Source organism: Neovison vison, chromosome 1, assembly GCF_020171115.1.
Source record: "Neovison vison isolate M4711 chromosome 1, ASM_NN_V1, whole genome shotgun sequence".
In the NCBI taxonomy this organism is placed as follows: domain Eukaryota; kingdom Metazoa; phylum Chordata; class Mammalia; order Carnivora; family Mustelidae; genus Neogale; species Neogale vison.
Genome location: NC_058091.1, coordinates 240,079,552 through 240,103,312, shown reverse-complemented (window position 1 = coordinate 240,103,312; position 23,761 = coordinate 240,079,552). Strand labels below are relative to the sequence as shown.

General features: G+C 41.5%; 1 protein-coding gene across 12 annotated transcripts in view; it reads right to left on the bottom strand.

The window, feature by feature from the left end:
* The window catches only part of SIL1 (SIL1 nucleotide exchange factor), a 241,742-nt gene that overhangs the window by 64,843 nt on the left and 153,138 nt on the right, over window positions 1–23,761 (bottom strand). For all 12 annotated transcript variants that reach the window (XM_044226530.1, XM_044226511.1, XM_044226477.1 and 9 more), the window contains 3 exons: window positions 18,928–19,027; window positions 8,031–8,222; window positions 3,104–3,225 (listed from right to left, as the gene is read on the bottom strand). In XM_044226530.1, coding sequence (XP_044082465.1) covers window positions 3,104–3,225; window positions 8,031–8,222; window positions 18,928–19,027 — 414 coding nt within the window. The remainder of the gene's footprint in view (window positions 1–3,103; window positions 3,226–8,030; window positions 8,223–18,927; window positions 19,028–23,761) is intronic.

Here is a 23,761-nt window from a genome sequence, read left to right as displayed (position 1 = left end):
ATATCTTCTTATGCAAGAGCATGACCTGCCTTACACAAAGGCAACAAACAGCAGAAAATGAGTCTGTGACCCCTAAATTAGTGTGAGTAATATTTAAATAAGGGAACAGACTATTTCAGGAGCCATGTAACATTCAGTGGCCATGCCAATTACATTTATGTCAACTCTTTCTTCTTGATCTTGGAATAATTGCTTCATGGTTAACACGAGGCAAGATATCTCTTTATCCACAGAATTGTGTGTGGAGGCTTTATTAAGCAATTAACCCAAGTAAGCAAGTAAACACCCTCATGATGCATCAAAATTAGCTCCGAGAAATATATGCGGTAGAACACAAGCCGAAAAGAAAATCAGGAAGATAAAGGTTCGTACTGTGAAAACATAAGAAGTAAAAATTGCCTTATAGTGAAAACTCATAGTAAAAAGAACACATGGTGAATACAATGATGTAATACCACTCATCACTGACAGGAGCTCTATAAGCTTTTTCATGGGACCTGTATGTTACTTCATGTTCACTCAACCTTACCAAATACAGAGAATGGCTATCACTGCCTTTAGTTAACAGATGAAAAGGTGAGGCTCAGTGAAATCACTTGTCCATGCATAAATGGTCAGTAAATAACAGACAATAGACTTGAACCTGGATTTTCTGACTCTTGGTGCAGTGGTCTGCCTGGTTCTCCCATATACTCAAACATCTGGACTGAATGAGCAGTATTCCTACCCATTAGCAGAAAACTAGAAGGAATGCTATCTAAATAACACCCCCAAACCCTGGAACTCCATGGTTCCATGCTCACTATCCCTTGAATGCCTTTTTGACAACGAGCAACTTCATCCAATCAGACATGCATGCGTGTGCACACACACACACTGTATGCTCGGGACAGGTAGGGAGCTATAAAGCCAACCCTTAGGACATTAGGAGTCAATAATGAATATGAGACTAGAGCACGGAAGCCTGCTTCTCTGCATAGAAAGAGTTACCTTGTACCAACTTCCTCTGTGCATAAAACACTGACATTTTCATGTTTAGGGAGCCTGCTTTTGGCTTCCAAAAGCTCTGGCGCCATACCATGCTGTCACTGTAACTGCCCTCCAGTGGGCCATCAAAAGCCCAGCTAGAATGTTTTGAGTATAGCAGCTCGCTTGTCACCAAAACACTAAGTTGCAGTATTTTATATTTATCTCTATTTAAATTTTAGTGATGCCACATAAATGTTAACATGGTCTTATGCTAATACAATCATGGATAAGTCTTAATAACACTGCATACTGGCACACCCCTGGGTGAGTTATGGCCTGCTAAGCAGGCCTAATGCATGCTTCTCAAGTCACTTGGTTAGTCTCCTTTAAATAAGATGTAACATCAAAATGTTACTGTTTCCCCCAAGAAATGTGTTTCCAGAAGCAATGGCAAGGGACATGTAGGATAATTTGCTCATCTTGAAAATGGAAAGAAGGTACTTGGGATTAGAGGAAAGAATTTCGAAAAGAGTCTGGGGAGAGAGGTTAATAATGTTTGATTTAGTTATTTCATGACTTGAGAAATAAAAAGTGAGCTTCCGTAAGTTCTCAAGCCTCTGAAGCCATAAGGATAAGACCCTGGACTTCAGTCTAGGGCTGAAATCACAGAGACCTATGATAACCTTACAGATTCTCCTTCTTCCAGTAGATGTACAGGCAAACATCTCCTTGGGCTTCCTGAGAGACTGTCTGGGTGTGGTAGGTGAGACCAAGGGAGGCAGAGTGCCCTGGAAGCCACAGCCTACACTGTCAAGAACATAACCACAGGATAACCAGGGCTTGAAGATCCAAGCAGGTTAGTGATAAGGGCCATGAAGGCCTGCAGAGTCCTCAGCCTCCCCATGGAAAGATTCTTCCAGCCTTACCAGCTCTGCCCCTCAATTTACTGAGAAAAAACCCAGCAGCCTTTCACGGTGAGGAGGCACCAGTCTGAGATTCTAATTAAGTAACAATAAGCATGGATGAAAGACAAAGAAAATCTTTTCAAAACAAAGCATACAGGGGCACCTAGATGGCTCAGTGGGTTAAGCCACTGCCTTTGGCTCAGGTCATGATCTCAAGGTCCTGGGATTGAGCCCCACATCAGGCTCTCTGCTCAGTGGAGAGCCTGCCTCCCCCCCTCTCTCTGCCAGGCTTTCTGCCTACTTGTGATCTCTGTCAAATAAATAAATAAAATCTTCAAAAATTAAAAAAAAAAAAAAAAAAAAAAAAAAAAGCCTACAACGGCAAAACTGTTTACAATAGCCTTTCTCCCGCAACATCATAATCCCTGCACCCTAGCAGAGCATCCCCTCATAGCTACTACCCATGCCCTTACACCAAGAATCAGAATACTGACTGGTTCCTATTTTAGAAGCACAAATAGTCCTAAGAGCAGATTTTCAAAAATTAAAGGAACTATGGCTCCATGGACCAACTACAGCTTGAAGACATCTTGACTTTTTTAGTATTATGATGTGGTTTCTGTATCCAGTCTTAAGTGATGCCGTATCCCCATTTCTCTTGCCTTATCACTCTTCTAGCATAAGCCGAACTAACTAAAATTTAAACAAATCCCAACCCAAAGAGTAAAAATACCTGACTGCATGTTGATTGGTACCACATGATAAGGAGAAGGCATATATTCCCCCACAAAGCTCTTCTGGGTCAGGTTCAACATTTATTCATCACTAGATGTAGCTTCTAGATACATCTACTAGATGTAGATTGCAAAAGGATCAACTCTTAGAGTTCATTCCCTTCCACTCAACCAGCTATGGGTAGTCTAACTTTTTTTTAGCTCTGAATGCAACAGAGAATGTGACCTAAAATTCATTATTGTATGTCCATAAGATGAGAGGGAACACAGAGTCACACACGGTAACAACATGGTGAAAATGCTTATCTACTTGGAGTAAGGACAGAATCAAATTCTTACCCTAGTTTCATTAGGATTACAATGAAATGTGGATAGGGATATGCAAGACTTCAAGTGTAACCTTTCTCCAGGCCAATCAGGCCAAAAGTAAAGCTAGACGTCACCTGAAGGGCCCTAACAATCCTGGCCAATGGGATGTCCGTCCGTGCTGCTCACCTGGAAAAGGCAGCTCCTAGCACAAATGCAGCATACTCCTTCACCAGGGGCTCTGTGCTGTTCAGCCCATTGATCACCACTTGAAGGCCACCAAAGGAAAGCAGGTCCTGTGCATTATCCATCTGCAACAAAAGCACAGCTTAGTATATACAGCCATCAAGCAAAGAAAAGCCCTTCTTATTTACTGCCTTTCTTTTGGTGAGTATTCAAAAAACCCCTAAAAAGTCAAGTAAAAAGTAATGGTGGCCATTCTGACCAGCTAGAAAAGATCTGTAGTAACAAATTATATTCTTAAATTTGAGACTTCCAAATTCATCTAACATGATTGATGAGCACCTGCATGGGAAATGGCTGAAATGGCACCTAGCTTTTGCTTATGCCAAACATGTCCTGGAAAAATTCTACAACCATCATGAATCACAAAGCTTGCTCCTAACAAGCTGCTAACACAAAGATCTGGCATCATCAGGACTTCTAAATGGTGTCATGCTTCCGGTTCATGTCCAGTCCTAGTGCGGGGAATGGAAGCAGCAAACATTTAAAAAAAAAGAAGTCCTCTCTCTTCCTCACTTCATACAGTCTAAGGCTGACTGACTCTGTGGACATTCATGATAAAATCTGCATGAATTCTCTCTCTCAAAGGTGGTTCTCTAGGCCTGAGTTGCTGGCTAGTGGCTATTATTGAAGAGTGCATAACATTCCCATAATCAAATAAAATTCTATCAAATGGCACTGATCTAGGCTACCCTTTCAGGTCCAAAGCTCCAAGGACAGTCTAAAGTATTACCCTTTTATTCTATAGGGTATCTCACTCCCCAGGCTTTCTTAGTTAGTATCCTGGAACAAGAAAACTTAACTTGTTCAGAAAGGTCACTGGATCCTATTTTCTTCATGTAGCACTACAGTCTCCCTTGGAAACACCTCTGTTGCTACAAAGACTGCCTCTTGCCCACAGTCTGATCCCACTCTACGAATCATCAGGAAAATGTAGAAAGCTAGCCCAACACCGTGACTGCTATCCACCTTTTCCTCCAGATGCCTCCGTTTCCTACCTGACTGGGCCCTTCCAAACTAGACAAAGACTGTAACAGAGAAATTGAGTTTGAAGGACTTTGACTCTGTCTGTTTCTGGGTAGACCTAGACTGTTTTCATCACTTATAAGATCATTTTTATATATTCTGATATAATCTCCACAAGAACAGGGGTTTTGTCTGCCTGTCAACTGTTATAGGCCCAGTGATTAGAACAGTGCTGAGCATATACTTAGGTGCTCAATAATATACTTAAGTGAGTAAAAAGGCAACCTGGGGTATCTGTGCCAACAAAATGGATGGGTCCTTGGTATCAGAAACCGAAGAGATAGCCAATCCAGGGTCCTGAACTTTGGAGTCTGCTCTGCTATCAGGGCCCCCAAGTCAGGGCTGGGATTTTTCCATCTCAATCTGTCCTTATGAAGAGTTATTACTGGACCATAGGCCAGCCAAATGGGGAGACTCCGAGCTGGGTGTTTGCTGAGGTAAGTACAATAATACCTCATGAGCCTTCCTTTCTCACAGTTTTAAAATCTAAAATCTCACTGCCTCTTTTTGATTTCCTCCCCCCAAGTTTTCTGGATAACAAAGCCATGGCTCAGAGTCCTGTCATGAAATGCCTGGGGTGGCTACTTGTTGATGCTGGTAGGATCTCCTAATGGAATGGCTGCCAGTCTGACAGTCCCAAAGCAACACAGTCACAGAGGTTCTGTTGCAGATGTAGTTTATCTTCATTACTACAAAGACAATTCAGGGGATTATAAATTCTAACATTTATATACACCTCTCAACCTTTTCAATACATTTTCTCACTTGTTATTTCACTGAAAACGAGGAAGAAAAGAGTCATTCTGCCCACTGTATACACAGAAGATCAAGCTCCAAAATCTGGGCCCTGCTCAGTATCACACAGAAGTCATGATCAGGGCCCAGGTCTGCAGCTCCACATCTAGGTCTAAGGCCACAGGTTTCCCCAGGCTGCCTTCAGGACGGGGTGAGACAGGTGGATAGAAACTCAAGGTAGAGGGAGGGAGTGTATGAGGAAGGACACAGTAGGAACTGTGCCAACACTCCAGAAGAAAAGAGAGAACCAGAGCACTGGCCAGACAATCAGACAACAGTAAATAGAGAAACGGAGACATTGAGGAAAGGCAAACACACTGCCCTATGGTATGTTGGACAGACAGAAGCTGCACCTCATAAGCAACTCACAACCATTTTCTAAACACACAGTATGCTTTTTCATAAACCCTGTTTAATAATTCCAATATGGCAGGAGCCTCTGAAGAGAGCAAGTTAAGCCTCACCAGAGAACTGGTTCTTGGTCTGACCTAGGACTGATTCAGGTGATGTTGAAGAAACTGTTTACCCCACTTCATAATCCATGAAAGCAGAATAGGATGTCACCCTAGAGGTAACACTGCCAGATAACCACCAAACTTGCATGAAAAAAACCATTTTGTCAGGGCCCTGCTGGCCTCCTGTATACTCATTCCCCTCTAGGTATAATCAGCTCTCTAGTCATTTGGCCTTTCATGCTCAGCTACAGGAAGAGTCTGTAGAAACCTGATACCTAAAGATCCGCCCAAGTATGTTAAATGAGAAAAAAATAAAAGCTGCCAAGATCAGAGCAGGACTAAGTTGGCCAATAACCCCTAAGATCCTTAATCCTTTAAATATCTGTAACAGAAAAGCTGTTGGAATTCTTGTTTTTCACCCTGAAGAGAAACACAGGAAAGAGGAAAGAGAACTCAGGCCCACTTTTTCTCTAAGAGGATCATAGACCTGCTATTTGAGTCCTGAGAAACAGTTAGGAGCAAAGGAAGAAGATGAAGAGGCCGCATCATAATTCCTGCAGATACAGTATACACTCATCCTCTCTCACCACAAAGGCTGGCAAAATCCTAAAGAAAGAAAGAATGTCTTTTAGCCTAGTTTATAGAGAACAAGGACGCAGTCATGAGTGGGAGGATGTTGAAGATCTGTGTCTTGATGAGGATCTCAAACAAGCTTTTGATTATGATTACACAGTCTTCCTGGGCCACCATCGTCCCTAGTCTGAATTATGGCAATAGCTTTCTATCTGGTTTCTGTGCCCACACTCCCTGCCTCCAGTCTAATTCTCAACAAAGCAGGCAGAGGGATCCTTTAAAATTTAGTCAGAGCAAGTTGTTTTTTTGCTCAACAGCCTTTAAGAACGTCCAGTTTCATATTCGTTTCCATGGTTGACAAGGCAGACCATGATCTTCCCTCATTATCTGAGTTTCATCTATGTCCTTCTCTCATCTCCTAAGAAGCTCCTTTCCAATACTGCCAATCCTTACCATTAACTACTTTTTATTTGCCCATAGTATTTATCAACTTTAAACACAACACCCATAATTTACTTATTAGTTATGTTTATTAACTACCTGTCACCACTAGAAGCTAAGCTCCACAATTTTGTTCACAGATGTATTTTAAGTGCCTGGAATAGCTCTTGGAACTTAACAGGGATGCAATAAATTGATTTACTTAAATAAATGACTTCTTTTATTCCTTTTCCTTAGATCTACCTAATAGATCTTTTTGAGCTTCATTCAAATGATTCCAGTATCCTAGGAGAGACAGAGTGATCAAAAGTTTAAGAGCACTGGTTAGGGTCAGACAGACCCTCTTGCAAATCCCAGCTCTACCACTCACTAACTGGATGACCTTGGGCAATATCAGGTGTGACCTGTGTCTTATTTGCCTCAGTGATAAAATGGAACTAGTAACAGCACCCACTCATAAGGCAGCTGTGGAAGTCAATAAATTGGTTTATACAAAACACTGGAATAAGTGCCCTCTCTATAACAGCGCTCAATAAATATTAACTATTATAATTATGGCACAAGTGTGATCAGTCCTTTCCCCGCCACAAACTCTCCAATAGGTCTTAAAATCAAGGATAAAATCATAAAGAGCACAATACTCCCAATTCCACCTCTCTGACTCTCTAACCTTCCCACTTTATCTATGCTATCATATCTTCTCAATGATTCTCAACCTCAAAATCTTTGCATATGCTGTTCCTCTGCCTGTGGTACTCTGATTCAAGGGCTGGCAAACGTCTTCCAAAGGGTCTGACAGCAATGATTTGTGGCTTTGTGAACCACGGGGTTTCTGTCACAACCCTTCAACTCTTCACTGTAGCATAGAAACAACCCAAAACAACAGAACAATACATAAAGAAATAGATGTGGCTGTGTCCCAGTAAAACTTTATCTACAAAAGCCTTCTTCAACACCTCTGACTAGGCTAAGTTCCCCTGTTATAAACTCCCACACTACTCTCTGGAGCCTTTATCACAATCTTAAGTTTAAATTTATTGTTAATTGTTCATTGTTTAGTTGTTCATGATTTCATTGTTCCCTCTTCCAGACTGTAAGTTACATAAAACAGGGACCATGGCTGTTTCACCCCTGCTGTGTAACAGGTACTGAAAAAATAATGGACGTAACACAGCAAATGAAAAAAGAGGTTGGTCCTTTCTTCTAGAATGGATCTTACTACAGTAGCTATTGGCCTAGGTTAAAAATACTAGATGCCCTAAGAGAGGAGTAAAGATGCTGGTGCTATTTTCTTAGGATTTAGGGCAGGGAGGTTTGCTGTTGAAGATGTTACTTAAAAGTCAGATTTTTGGGGGCGCCTGGGTGGCTCAGTGGGTTAAGCCACTGCCTTCGGCTCAGGTCATGATCTCAGGGTCCTGGGATCGAGTTCCGTGTCGGGCTCTCTGCTTGGCAGGGAGCCTGCTTCCTCCTCTCTCTCTCTCTCTGCCTGCGTCTCTGCCTACTTGTGATCTCTCTCTGTCAAATAAATAAATAAAATCTTTAAAAAAAAAAAAGTCAGATTTATAGACAGAGAAATACGATACCTGATGGACATAATATTCAAGATCAAAGAGTGCAGCAATCTTCTCTTCTAAGCTGGAGCTGGAACTATTGAACTTGTTGATTAGCCGTACCATGATCTGCATGTCAGTCTCAATGATAACATTCAGCTCCTCAAAGTCCCTCTTCAGCTCCTCGATGGGGCGAAAGAGTCGTTTAACTTTGGCCTGCCTTGCCTAAGAAAAAAATTGAAGCAAAGGGGTTAAGTAGATCAACTGGGGACATCTCCCCGAGACAGTTGCTATCTACCATGGATGTCCATTCTCAAAGGACCGCTGCTCCCGGATTCAAAACCTTCTTTCATCTGTACTATCAAAAAATCCTCCCACAGAAATACCTCATTTTACTGAACTTCACTTTGCCACACTTAGAATTGTTAGGTTGTGGCAACCTGCATTTAGCTACTCTATCAGGATCATTTTTTCCAACAGCATTTGCTCACTCTGTGTGTCTGTGTCACACTTGGTAATTCTTGCAATATTCAAACATTTTCATTATTATATTTGTGCTTTATTTAAGGATTTTTTTTTATTTGTTGAGAGAGAGTGCAAGAGAGCACAGAAGGAGAGAGAGAAGGAGAAGAGACTCCTGCTGAGCAGAGAGCCTGACATTAGACCCGATCCTAGAACCCTGGGATCATGACCTGAGCTGAAGGCAGACCCCAACTGACTGAGCCACCCAAATGCCCCTCATTATTATATTTGTTATGGTGATCTATGATTGGTGGTATTTGATATTACTGTTGTAGTTGTTTTGGGTGCCACAAACCACACCCATATAAGACACTGAACTTAACTGATAAATGTTTTGTGTATTCTGACTGCTCATTGGTAGGCAATTCCCCCATTGCTCTCCTTCTTCTTGGGCCTGGTCTATTTCCTAAGACACAGTGATTTTGAAATTAGGCCAATTAATAACCCCATAATGGCCTCTTAAGTATTCAAGTGAAAGAAGAGTCTCGGGGCACCTGGGTGGCTCAGTGGGTTAAGGCCTCTGCCTTTGGCTCAGGTCATGATCCCAGGGTTCTGGGATCGAGCCCCACATCGGGCTCTCTGCTCAGCAGGAAGCTTGCTTCCCTTCCTCTCTCTCTGCCTGCCTCTCTGTCTTGTGATCTCTGTCTGTCAAATAAATAAGTGAAAATCTTTAAAAAAAAAAAAAAGAGTCTCGTGTCTCATTTTAAATCAAAAGCTAAGAAATGACTAGTCTTAGTGGGGATGGCATATCAAAAGCTGAGATAACCAAAAGACAGGCCTCTTGTGCCAAACAGTTAGCCAAGTTGTGAATGCAAAGAATTCCTGATGGAAACTGAAAAATTATTCCAATGGACACACAAATTGTAAGAAAGCAATACAATAGTATTGCTGACATGGAGAAAGTTTTAGTGGTCTGGATAGAGGATCAAACCAGCCACAACAACTCCTTAAACTAAAGCCTAATCCAGAGATCTTAAAAATCTTGTTAATTCTATGAAAGCAGAAAGAGGTGAGGAGCTTGCAGAAGAACGTCTGAAGCTAGCAGAGGTTGGTTCATAAGGTTTCAGAAAACAAGCCATCTCTATAACAGAAAAGTGCTAGTTGAAGCAGCACGTGCTGATACAGAAGATGCAGCAAGTTATCTGGAAGGTCGAGCTAATCCATGAGGGTGGCTAGACTCAGCAATAGGTTTTCTTTTTCTTTTCTTTTCTTTTTTTTTAAAGATTTTATTTATTTATTTGACAGAGAGAGATCACAAGCAGGCAGAGAGGCAGGCAGAGAAAGAGAGAAGGAAGCAGGCTCCCCGCTGAGCAGAGAGTCTGATGCGGGGCTCGATCCCAGGACCCTGAGATCATGACCTGAGCCGAAGGCAGCGGCTTAACCCACTGAGCCACCCAGGCGCCCCAGCAATAGGCTTTCAATGAAGACAAAGTACCCTTCTATTGGAGGAAGATGCCATCTAGGTCCTACATAGCTACAGAGAAGTCAATGCCCGGCTTCAAAGCACACGGTGATTTTCTTGGTAGGGGCTAATGCAACTGCTGACTTTGGGTTGAAATCAATGTTTATTTACTACTCTAAAAATCCTAGGGCCCATAAGAATTAAGCTAAATCTACTTGGCCCGTCCTCTATAAATGGAACAACAAAGCCTGGATGACAGCTTGTCTATTTACAACATGCTTTACTGAGTATGTTAAGACCAACATTGAGACCTGGCAGGAAAAAAAAAAACAAGAAAAAACCTCCTTTCAAAATTATTACTTCTTACATACATGGTATGGCATCTGGTCACCCAAGAGCTCTGAGGGAAATGTAAGCCGAGATTAATATTGTTTTTATGCTTACTAATGTAACATCTATTCTGCAGCCCATGGATCAAGGAGTTATTTAGACTTTCAAGTCTTAATTATAATAATAAGAAAATGTATTTTATAAGGCTACAGTTGCCACAGATAGTGTTTCCTTTAATAGATTTGGGCCAAGTAAACTGAAAACCTGTTGGAAAGTATTCCCCATTCTAGATCCCATTAAGAACATAACAGGAAGAAGTCAAACTGTCAACATGAACAGGAGTTTAGTAGAAGTTGATTCTAGCACTCATGGATGACTTGACAAGTTCAAGTCTTCAGTGGGGGAAATAAGTGCAGATGTGATAGAAATATCAAGAAAATTAGAAGTGGAGCCTTAGGATGTGACTGAACTGTTGCAACATGATAAAACTTTAATGAATGAAAAGTTGCTTCTTATGGATGAGCAAAGAAAGTAGTTTCCTGAAATGGAATCTACTCTTGCTGAACATGCTGTGAAGACTGCTGAAATGACAACAAAGGATTTAAAATACTAAAGAAACTCAGTTGATAAAGCAGTTAATGGGTTTGAGAGAGCTGACTCCTATTTTAAGGGAAGTTCTACAGTGGGATAATATTATCAAACCGCATCACATGCTACAGAGAAACTGTTCAGGAAATTGTTCGATGTGGCAAAAGTCACTGCTGTCTTATTTTAAGAAATCACCACAGCTACACTAATGTTCAGCGGCCACCACCCTCATCAGTCAATGCCATCAGCATTGACACAAGACCCTCCACAAGCAGAAGGATTACAACTCACTTATAAGCTCAAGGTGTTTAGCATTTTTTAGCAATAAAGTACTTTTTAAAAATTGACATACAATGTATTATTTGTTTCAGGGGCACAGGTCTGTGAATCATCAGTCTTACACAATTCACAGCACTTACCATAGCACATACTCGACCCAATGTCCATCACCCAGCTACCCTGTCCCTCCTCATCCACCCCTCCATAGCCCTCAGTTTGTTTCCTAAGATTAAGAGTCTTTTATGGTGTGTCTCCCTCCCTGGTTCCATTGTTTCATTTTTCCTTCCCTTCTCCCCCAAAACCCCCACCCTGACTCTCAAATTCCTTGTATCAGAGAGATCATATGATAATTATCTTTCTCTGACTGACTTAGCAATAAAGTACTTCTTGAATTAAGGCACACATATTGTTTTTTAGACATAATGCTATTGCACATTTAGTAGACCATGGTACGGAGTCACCATAACTCGTACATGCACTGAAACCAAAAAATTAATCTGACTTGATTTATTGCAGTGGTCTAGAACCAAACCCATACTCAAGGCACACCCATACCTTCTAAGATGCCCACAGAAGAAACACACTCAAGATTTTCCAAGGTTCACTTATTCTAGTCTCACTTCTAACGTTCAAGAAGAATGGAAAGTCTTCTTGCTGCCATCACTGAGGTCAGGGGAAGTAATGCAAGCTCACCTTCAACCCCTAACCCCAGTTGAAAAGGCTGAGGGCTAAGGTGGAGTAATCGGCACCTTGGTTCTGTATCTCCAACAATCATTTAATATCTTTGCTCTGCCCTGCCCAATCCAGCAACATTTTAGGGAAACCTGGATGTAGGCAACTGCGGGTAAAGAGTTGTCAGAGTGGGAGCAATTTGCTGATGAAAATTAAATCACTGTCATTACTGTCGATCTAACTACAGGTGTACAATTTGTTCAACTGTTTGAAGTGGCTAAATTACTGTATGTACTATACTCAAGTCTCAATTTTCTCTCAATCCTTCCCCACCCCACACACATACAAAAATTTAAAAAATGAAATTATGCTGGAGGTGAATAAAAGACTTTAATTAGATATTTTATACATGTGACACTTCCATGTTCTTCCCAATTTTAGAGGACAGTGCTTATAAATAGAGTCCAGAAGATCACAGTGGTTTATGTCTCTATCTTCCCAGAAAAATTAAAAGGCACGAATATTTATAAAAAGTAGAATGATGAGCAGCTGTCAGCTCCAAACTGCTCATCTATTACCTATGGATTTTCTCCCTAGTTACAAGTACTGAAATGAATCAGCCTTTCTTAAAAAAGACCAAGCTCCTAGCAGAGTAATCACATCTATGGGATGTCACATCCTGCTTCTTCAGAAAACAACAGTGAAATGCTCCCCCTACATCCAGCTAAAGGACTCTGGATGGCTGCCAAAGGCAGGGCAAAAAGGTCTGGGGAAGTTGAGTCACTGCCTCGCATTGTGGGATGACAGGGAAGTGAGCACCTCCATCTCACCTAAGTGATGTATACGTGGCCCTCAGGAAGAGGGCCTCTTTTAAGAAAAAAAAAAATCACAAAACCTTTTTATTTTGCAATAATTATAAACTCCCAGAAAGTTACAAAAATAATAAAGTGAGTACCATGTACCCTTGGTTCAGCTTTCCTCAATGGCAGCATCTTACATAAAAGTACACTAACAAAACCAAGAAAATGACAAAGTATAATACTGTTAAACAGACTATAAACCTTACTCAGATTTTATCAGCTTTTACATGCGCACATGTGCACGTATATGCATGTATATTATTCTATACAATTTTATCTCACACACACACACACACACACACACACATATATATATAAAATTCTTGCATCTGCCAGAACAATCAGGCTACCAAGCTACTCCAGCACCACCAAACAACTCCACTGTGCTACCCCCTCTATAGCTACATGTCACCCTCCCTCCCAACCCTGTGCCCTGGCAATCACTACTTTGTTCTCCATCTCTCTAATTCTGGCATTTAGACAATACTATAAAGATGGAATCACAAAGTCTGTAATCTTTGGAGATGGTATTTTTATATGAACATAAAGCACTTGAGATCTATCCAAGTTACCACACACATCAATGGTTCATTTATTTTTAATGCTGAGTAGTACTACATTATATAGATGTACAGTTTGCTTAACCATTCACCTGTTGAATATTTGAGTTGTTTCCAGGTGTTGACTATTATGAACAAAATCACATAAATATTTGTATAAGGGTTTTTATATAAATTCAAGTTCTTATTTCTTTGGGATAAATGCCCACAAGTATGACTGCTGGGTCATACGATACACGTTTGGTTTTATAAGAAACCGCCTATTTTCCATGGTGACTTACATTTTACATACTCACTAACGGTGTATGAAACACCCAATTTCTCCATATCCTCACTAGTATTTAGCATTATCACCACTTTTGTTTTAGGTATTTTAATAGATGTACAGTGATAGCTCATTGTGGACTTAGTTTGCATTTCTCCAAAGGCTACAGACATTAAACATCTTTTCTTGAGCTGATCTGCCATTCACAAATCATTTTTGGTGAATTATCCATTTGTTCATTTCCTTACCCTATTCTCTAAATTTGTTGTCAGTTTTTACTGTTGAGCTTTCAGAGTTCTTTATATTCTAGATTCAAGTCTTTAATCAGATACAGTCTTTACTTTGCACAGACCTTATATCAAGTTGAAATACTATAGTTTCAATAACACCATACTCCCAACACTACACAAATTTCAGTTACCATAAATTACATTTAACTGTAATTGCATGAAGTACAAACTCTGTTGCTGGCTCTTCAGTCCACAACTCACTAATGTAACATAAATGCTGCCGATGATGAGCACTTTTTTCTAACTTTGACAGGCCACTGCAAATTAGTTCATACACAGAGGTATAGTGTAGTTGTAGTTGTAGTTGTAGGACTTCCTCATCCTCCAATGACAAACCCACATAACATTTCATAAAAATGGGTATGCAAAAGAAAGAAGTAGCCAAGAAAGAAATGCAACAAAGAAACTAACAGTGGTAACTCTGAAAGTGAAACTCATATGGAATGTATATGGAGCTACAGAAGAGGCGACAATTTTTGCTTCAACTATCAGTCTTTTTCTTTTTCATTTTTTAAGATTTTATGTATTTTTTTGAGAGAGAGAGAGACAGCGATAGAGGGAACACAAGCAAGGGGAGTAGGAGAGGGGAAGAACAGGCTTCCCACGGAGCAGGGAGCCCCATGCAGGGCTCGATTCCAGGACCCTGGGATCATGACCTGAGCCGAAGACAGACGCTTAATGACTGCCACCCAGGTGCCCCCAAACATTATTTTTCAAACGTAAGAGAATGACAATCTATTCTTTCCCCCCTTATTTTCATTCATTTTATTGTTCTTTTCTTCTTCCTGATGATTCCAAGGTTTGTTCTACTGTTATTTCATTTTTATTTGGAGAATATTCTTTAGTCTTTCTTCTAGGTACATCGGCTAGTGACAAATTTTTTCAGTTTTCTTTTGTGTAAGAATGTCTTGATTTCGGGGTGCCTGGGTGGCTCAGTGGGTTAAGCCTCCTCCTTCGGCTCAGGTCATGATCTCAGGGTCCTGGGATTGAGCCCCACATCCAGCTCTCTGCTCAGCAGGGAGCCTGCTTCCCTTTCTCTTTCTGCCTGCCTCTCTTCCTACTTGTGATCTGTCAAATAATTAAATAAAATCTTAAGAAAAAAAAAAAGAATGTCTTGATTTCTCTTTCACCCGTGAAAGATATTTTCATTGGCTATAGAATTCTGAGTGAACAGTTTTTTCAGGACTTGAAAATATTGTGCTACTTACTCTGGTCTTGGTAGTTTCAAATGAAAAATGCACTGTCAATCATTATACCGTAAGCTAGTATTTTTTTTTTTTTTCTGACTATCTGTTTTCAATATTTTTTCTGTATTTAATTTTCAGGAGGTTGACTGTGAAGAGTCAGAGTTCTCTGAGTTTATCCTACTGAAAATTCAATTTCATCAATCTATTTGTTTATGCTCTTCATCATATTTGGGGATTTTTCCATCTTTATTTCTTAGTTTATTTTTTCATTATTTTTCAGTACTCTCTCCTTTCCAAACACAGAAATGTTAGATCCTTCCTTGTAATCACACAGGTCCCTAAGTCTCTGTTCATTTGTTTTTTTCCTATTTTTAATCATTTCTGTCTTCAAGTTTATTGGTTCTTCTCTTTCCTATTCTGCTACTGAGTCCTAGTCGGTGATTTTTGAACATTTTCAGTTGTATTTTTTCAGTTCTAAAAATTTCATTTGGTTCTTTTTTCTATCATCTGCTTCTTTCCTAAGGTTGTCATTTGTTTCAAAAGTGTTCAGAATCATTTGTTGAATGATTTTTGTAACTGCTTTAAAATCCTTTTTAGGAAATTCAAACTTCTGTGTCATCCCACTGTTGGCATCTATTAACTGTTTTGCTGGTTCAAGGTTTGATTTTTTTTTTTTTGTATTCTGGACATTTTGGGTATTAGTTTTAAGATTTCTCTAACTTACTGAATCTTCCTTTCAAGCAAGCAGTTAAAATGTTTATATTTGGGGCACCTGGGTGGCTCAGTTGGTTAAGCGGCTACCTTCGGCTCAGGTCAAGATCCCAGAGTCCTGGGATGGAGCCCTGCATTGGGCTCCCTGCTCAGCGGGAAGCCTGCTTCTCCTTCTCCCACTCCCCGTGCTGTGTTCTCTCTCTCAGTGTGTCCCTGTCAAATAAATAAATACAATTAAAAAAAAATTTTTTTAATATTTACATTTAATACGCTGGTTCTGTCCTTCTTATATGGCTGTGACTCTAAGACAATTTAGTTTCCGGACCCTCTGCAGCGTTATTTTGGTCTGTTTCCTTTATAACCTGCCAAAAGCACATCTAGAAACCTGTGAGTATTCCACACTGTGTTTCAGTTATCAAATCTTCTGCTCTGTTAATTCTGGTCAGTTTCTCACGTGGGTCACCAGAGAATATGGCCAAGGCTTCATTTGTGAAATCCCTTTCTCCAGCTCCCGGTCTCCAAAATCCTACCACCATTCTCTAGTTAGGAGGAAGAACATCACCTGCCACCTCTGGACACTCTACATTGGGACAGAAATCCTCCTTGGCCTCTTTACCACCCTGCTGGGGAAACTGAAACACTGCTTCACTGATGCTAGTATGAGGGTGGAAGTTCAGGCTCCTCACTTACCCTCACTGACAACATCCCAAAGTGGGAAGCAAAATGATGCTTCACACTATCTCAGTGCCAAGTAGAAGTTAAGAATATAGATTCTCCATTCACCATCACCCATTCGCCCCCAACTCCCACCAACACACACAATGGCATCACCTCTGCTCCAAGTGAAAAATCACCTTGGTAGTGTAAGGCAGGGGAAGACATTCAAATATCCTATTTGGCCTCTACCGATACCACCCCAGCAGGTGAAGCAGCCTGCTACCCCCATGTAGAGGGTAGAAAACCAGGCTCTGCACTTGGTGTCTACTGGTACCACACCAGCAGAGGAAACAGAGAATAGTCTCCTACCATTGGGCAGAGGGTAGAAATTCCAGCTCCCTGTTCAAGGCTCACTGATGCCACCTTGGTTAAGGCAGCAGAATACTGCATCGTATCCTATCATTGCCATTCATAGGCGGTAGAAGTTCAGCCTACCCACCTGGCTTCTGGTGACACCACTTTGGTGTAGGAATGAGAGTGCAGCCTGCTACCACCAAGTAGGAGGTGGAAATCCAAGTTTCCCATTCAACTTCTACTGGTACAAGTGTGGGGTGGGAGATTTCCATCATCTCTGGCTAAACTAGGACAGATATTGTCAAAAAGAACATAGCAACGAGCCCCTGATCCACATCTCTAACCATTCATCAGTCAAAGGACATTTGGCCTCTTTCCAATAACTTGACTATTGTTAATAACGCTTCTTAAACACTGGGGGGGCGGGCATGTATCCCTTCAAATCAGTATTTTTGTATCCTTTCAGTAAATACCTAGTAGTGCAATGCCTGGATCATAAGGTAGTTCTATTTTTAACTTTTTGAGAAACCTCCATACTGTTTTCCAGACTGGCTGCACTTTGCATTTCCATTAACAGTTTAAGAGGGTTCCCCTTTCTCTGCATCCTCAGCAACATTTGTTTCCCAAGTTGTTAATTTTAGCCATTCTGACAGCTGTGAGGTTAAAAAATATTCCCTTAATATTCATACTTTTCTATATGAACTTAACTATGGGAAAGAACACCACTAAAAGAGAACAAAAAGAAGAGATGGGGTAGAGTGGGTCTATCATCCACAGAGAAGACATGAATCAGGCTCACTGCTATGTTCCCATCAGGCCCACATGAAGCCCGGAGGGGATGATAAGTGAGAACGAGTCCAACCCCTGGCCATAGGAACATCAATCTCTGTTCTAAGCACCTAGGCACACACCTCTCTCTTCTGCTGACCTCTGCTTCATCAGGTAAGAGGATTTGATGTTTCCTACCCTCCTAACCAGTGGTATGATGAAATTTTATCTTTCACCTTCCTACAACCACTGCTGCTACCACTGCCTTCCTGCATCCTACTCATCTTCTCATACCATATACACTCTCCATACTGGGAGACGTGACTTCACTAAGATGAGGAAAGACATGTAGGACATGGTCTGCATATTAACACATCCTAATTAGGTCCTCCTCGACACCAAAACCAAAAAACAAAACAACAAAAGGCTCATTTGTCTCAGAAATGCTTAGCTCTAAACGATCTGAGGGACCTAAGGCTCCTTCCACTTAACATACAAGCTGTCAAGAACCTGATGCTGCCCCTCCAAGATACTGCCTGGATTCTGGGGCACCAGTAGAGAGACAAAGCAAAAGAGGACTGTGAGGAGGATAAGAGGGAGAACCTAGAGAGCCCTCTAAAGTAGCCATCAGAGGAGCTTCTTTCAAGGACAGACCTCAAATGCAAGTGTAAAAAAATGATATGGGAGCAGAGCTTGGGTTGTTCAGTCAGTTAAGCATCTGCCTTGGGCTCAGGTCGTAATCCCAGGGTCCGGGGCTCAAGTCCCACATCGGGCTCCCTACTCAGCAAAAAGCCTGCTTCTCCCCTTGCTTGTCCTCTCTCTCTGCCAAATTAAAAATAATACACACACACACACACACACTTTTTTTAATGATGTGGGACATTTCTCCGGCTATCATATGAGTTCATGATCCATCTCAAGTTTAAGATTGGGATGCATTTCTTCCTTTTTCTCCTTCTCATTCCCTTAGTTTGTACACAAATTTAGAACTGGAGGAAACCTCAGCCATCCTCTTGTTCCACCCCTGTGCTGTACATTTAGGAACATGAACCCTGGAACAGGGAATACATTTGCTACATGTTCAAAGGACATGGACAAGGATCAAGGCCTCCTTCCCAGCTTAGCTCCTCTGTTCTTTAAGCTTGTGTCTAATCCAAGTGAAAGTGAGGAGATTTGTGTTTTAATCTCTACTTCCCTCACTCTTGTCTGTAAAAATGAAGAGTATGATTATCTCTTCTTTGTGCCTCCATTTCCCCAAACATAAAATGCAAAGTTAGAACCTAAACAATGAAATGCTCCCAGCATTGGTTTATTTTTTTTAAACTTGTCTATAAAGGATTACTTATTTGGCATTAACTACCCTTTGAATTATTTTACAGTATTATTATCATAACCCCATGTATATTTTAACAGCTGCAGGCAGAAATGATTCCTTTCAAGGCTGTCCAGTAGGCTTACTAACTCCCTGGAAAGAGTATCACACACCTTGTCTTCCTTTGAACTCTCCACTTCTGCCCCCTCCTTGAATTTTGCCAGAGCACTCTTGAGGTCCTGAGATGTGTAGGTGTTAGTGTTGATGTCCAGCCTGTCCAAAAAGAAGTTGAGAGTCAGGAAGGAGGCACCATCTTTTCAAAGAAAAAACACCCCCCACCACCACAGGGGCTGGCACTCCAAAACAAGGTAAGCCAGGCCAGCTCTAACTCAGAGTGCACCACTCTAACTTTGACTTTGGTCAGCCACAAGCAAACAGGTAGTCTTACCTTGAAGCTAGAGGAGAAAATACACAGTTGAAGATGGGGTCATTTCATGAAAGAGGAGGAAATGCCATGGGGCAGACAGAGGCCTACCATGGAGAGAGAGCTCTCAGCCAGCTACACAGGCAGAAGTATGTCTGGAATGTCAGTGTGATGCTGTTCTGGCAGCATGTGACAGGAGAACCTCCTGGAGATAGTGGGCACAAAGGGTATAACAAGCACCTTATTTATATTCTTCTAGTAAAAGGGGACCTGAACATCCCCCTATATGGGCCTGGCCTGATTTCACAAGGCAATCTTTCTTCACAAAAAAAGGCTGGATAAAATCACACCTTTAAAACCAATTCCTAGGGACGCCTGTGTGGCTCAATGGGTTAAAGACTCTGCTTTTGGCTCAGGTCATGATCCCAGAGTCCTGGGATCAAGCCCCGTATCGGGTTCTCTGCTCAGCAGGAAGCCTGCTTCCTCCTCTCTCTGCCTGCCTCTGCCTACCTGTGATCTCTCTGTCAAATAAATAAATAAATAAATCTTTCAAAAAATAAAAATTAAAAAAAAAAAAAAAAGAAACCAACTCCTGGGCACAGAAAAAACGCAGGAGGTATGTGTCAATCTGACCAAGGAATAAGTCTGAGATACTGAGGACTAGACACAAAGCCAACCATCTTCCAAAGTCAGCCTCTGAGGAGAGGGAGGAAAGAAACAAATGTGGATGTCATTTCAAGATCTTGGCGAAAACTCAAGTGGCATCTTCTCAAAGCCCCCTGGAGCTGATCCAAGCAATGACTGTTCTTCTTGAGAGAAGGCATTCATGGGATGGGGTGGGTTTTGCCACCAATGGTGACTTCTGATCAGTGAACAGAGAGGTAAGACTAAGAGTAACATAGACAAAGGAAGTATGGAATGTGGTCTGTGCTTGACAACACTATCCAGCTCTGGGCAGGGGAAGGGGGTGGTGGGGTGGTTTAAGGATAGCCCAGGAGATATATACAGGTGGGGAAGGAAGGGGCTAACAGGCTGCTCTGGGCAAGATAAGCATATCAGTCTAAAAGTCAAGATGTCGGCAGGCCTTAGTGCCTATGAGAGGCACATGCTCTTAGGGCTTTGCTCATTTAGTCTTTGATTCATCCTAGAAACCCCTTAGAGCCCTGAGAAAAATGCTTGTCTTCTCTAAACCTCAATCTTCATAAACTAATTAATAATAGCTAATCACTCCCATTTATTGAACACTTAACCATGTGTCAGTCACTGTTTTAATCCTTTAAAAGTATTATTTCATTCAACTGATTACTACAATCCTACGAGGTAGGGAAGATGACCCCTCTTTCAGAAGAGCATCACCCACTGACAGTAGCATGAGGAAGCCACTGTCCTGCCCCTTATCCCTAAGACAGAGGCAAGTATTTGGGGGCACAGCCTGAATGGATTACCCCCTCCCTCCTCTAAGACTTGGTCAGAACAAATCCCATCATGCTAATACCTCTATTCACTGCCTTAAGTGCCGCTCATCCAGTCCACTTGCCATCATCCATTCTCAGCCCAACCTACACACACATACAAGTGTGCGCATGTGTGACTGCACACACAGACATCAAATCATCTTCAGCTGGTATGCCCACTTCATTCTTCGCTCGGAAAAATAGATGCTATCATCAAGAACATCTTCATATTCCACTCATCACCTCTATACACCAACCTGCACCAAATATACACTGTCTGCTTTCCCCTCTACAGCGAAGGGTAACAATGTCCCTGCTCCTATTAAACTTATGTTTCAGATTCCACTTCTCTTTTCAAAAGTTTTAACTCCCATAATTATACTTCTCCCTCTTGTCTGCATCTTCATTTTCTCTCTCTGGTTGGATTATTCCTTTGAATATACCAACACTCTTTTGACTCCAGGGTCTCTAATTATCATGCCATTCCCCTTCTCCTCCTCAGAGTAAAACTTTATAACACATTGTCTTCACTCACTATTCTCATCTTCATGACTTCTACCTACACTGCCATTTGCTCTAATCCGGATTTAGTTCCCACAGCCTACTAAAACTTCACATCAAAATTACTAAAGTAATTGACGACCAGGTCCCATGGACTCTTTACTCATGTCAACCTCCTCAACCACTATGTGGCATTTACAAAGTTCACCCCCACCTTGTTGAAATACCCTCCTTCCTAGCTTCTTGTTACTACATTCTACTGCTGCTTCCCCTTCCTTCCTCCTTCTCTGACTCTTTTCTTGGTTCCTCATCTCCTACTGAACCCTATATACTTGATTGCTTTGGAGTTCAATCCTGAACAACCATCTCTATTTCCACATTCTCCACTAGTTCTTTTAAAATACCTGTCAGACTGGGCACCTGGATGGCTCAGTTGGTTAAGCATCTGCCTTGAACTCAGGTCATGATCTCAGGGTCCTGAGATCAAACCCCATGTCAGGGTCCCTGCTCAGCAGGGAGTCTGCTTCTCCCTCTTCCTCTGCCCCTCCTCAACCCACTGCTCATACTCTCTCTCAAAAAATAAAATCTTTTTAAAAAATTAATTAAGATAAAATAAAGTATCTGTCAGGCAATGATGTCCAAAGTTATATCTTTGACCAATCTCTCCCCGGAGTACCAGCCAGACTGTGGTACAACTACCTGATGTATCATGGATCTCAGATATACATCAGGCACCTCAAATTTACTACATGTAAAACATAGGTCTTGATGTTTCTCCCCATCAATCTGCTCCTTTCTCAATCTTTTCTATTTCAATAAATGGTACTTCTAAGAACCTATCTGTGTTAAATCCCCAAATGAGGCTTTATCTCAAATACCTCCCCACTGCCTTCCTTCAACCCCTAAATCTTTATAAGCAAGTCCCCCTGGCACCACCTCCAAATTAAATCTCCACACCCAACCACTCTCCATCATGTCACTATCTAGACTAAGCCACCATTATAACTTACCTGATCTACTGAAATGACACCCTAATTGTTTCTCTGTGCTTCTTCTTTTGTCCATCCTCAATCTACTCTCCATACACACAGTAACTAGACTGAATTTGCTAAACTACATCATATTTGACTATTCTCCCACCCCAAATCCTCCACTGGATTTCCATTACAATTCTCCTTAAATGAAGACAGCTCAACATGCACCTCCAAACTTCACATGATCTGGCCCCTCATGAGGCCACTCTCCAAAACCATCTATTATGCTTCTTTCTTCTACTCTCTAGTCACTCTGGTCATTTTCCTATTTCCCAAACTTGATGGAGTCTCTTCCTTGACAAAGCTGGAGATTCTCCTTTTTCTCTCTGCCTGAGATGCTCTAACCTTAACTCTGTAAAATTAACTCTTTGCATGACTAAATCCCAGTCATTTTTCAGGTCTTGTTTTAAATATCACCTTAATGAGGCCTTCCAAAACCATCCTATTTAAACTGGACTTCCCTAGGGACTAATTATCTTATTTCTTCCCTACTTTCTACCACTATCTGTAATTATTTCTCTTGCATTTTTTTTTAAGATTTATTTATTTATTTATTTATTTGAGAGAGAGAGACAGTGAGAGAGAGCATGAGGGGGAGAAGGTCAGAGAGCGAAGCAGACTCCCCATGGAGCTGGGAGCCTGATGTGGGACTCGATCCCGGGACTCCAGGATCACGCCCTGAGCCGAAGGCAGTCGTCCAACCAACTGAGCCACCCAGGCGTCCCTCTTGCATTTTTATTTTTCTGTTTTTCTGCCTGCCAGCCTCTCTAACACTAGCATCCTGTTTCATTTACTACTGTATCTCCAGTACATGGCACATATGCACTCAATAGGTCTTTTATGAAATTAATGAATGGAGCAAGGAAATGGCTCTGTCTTTGGCCCACTCCCTTAATCACAATGTTGTATTCTACCATGTTAAATGCTCAACTCAAGATGGGAAAACTTGATTGTACACCGTCCTTCATCCCTCTGAACCTAAGACAGTGATTCAAAGAAGATGGTTGTTCCAGGGCAAAAAAGACCGATACAATGTTGGGATGTTGACAGGGATATGAACTAAAACCAGTGGAGATGACAATGCCTAGGACATAAATAGCAAGAGAAAACCCAACTGCTAGGAACCAAATATACACTGAAGGCCGTGCCAGGAGAGGCCTCTGAAACAAGTCAGAGTCAGATGCCTTATCGCAGATGTTAGAGCCCAGAGTCATTACAGCTCTAGTTAGCAATGTGGCCAGTCATATATCCAGCAGAACTAGTGGACAGGCTGCCATGGATGCTAAATGGACAGGCTGCCATTGCATGCTAAATGGACCGTACCCATCTCTCCTTAACCAGTGGTTCTAAACTCAGTGATCATCAACCTCTTTGACAATCTGATGGAAAGCTGTGGGCCTTGTCTTCTTGTCCCCTGAACAGAATGAGCAGATAAGCAAACTACTCTAAAAATTGTGGAAATGAGCCCTGCCCTTTGGCCACTGTTACCATTCTGGTACTGAAGAGCCAGGAAGACAATTTTAAGCAGAACTGGAGGAGCCCAAGATGAGGTCCACAGCAGAAGGAAGAAGTCACCATCAGAGGTGGCCAGAGA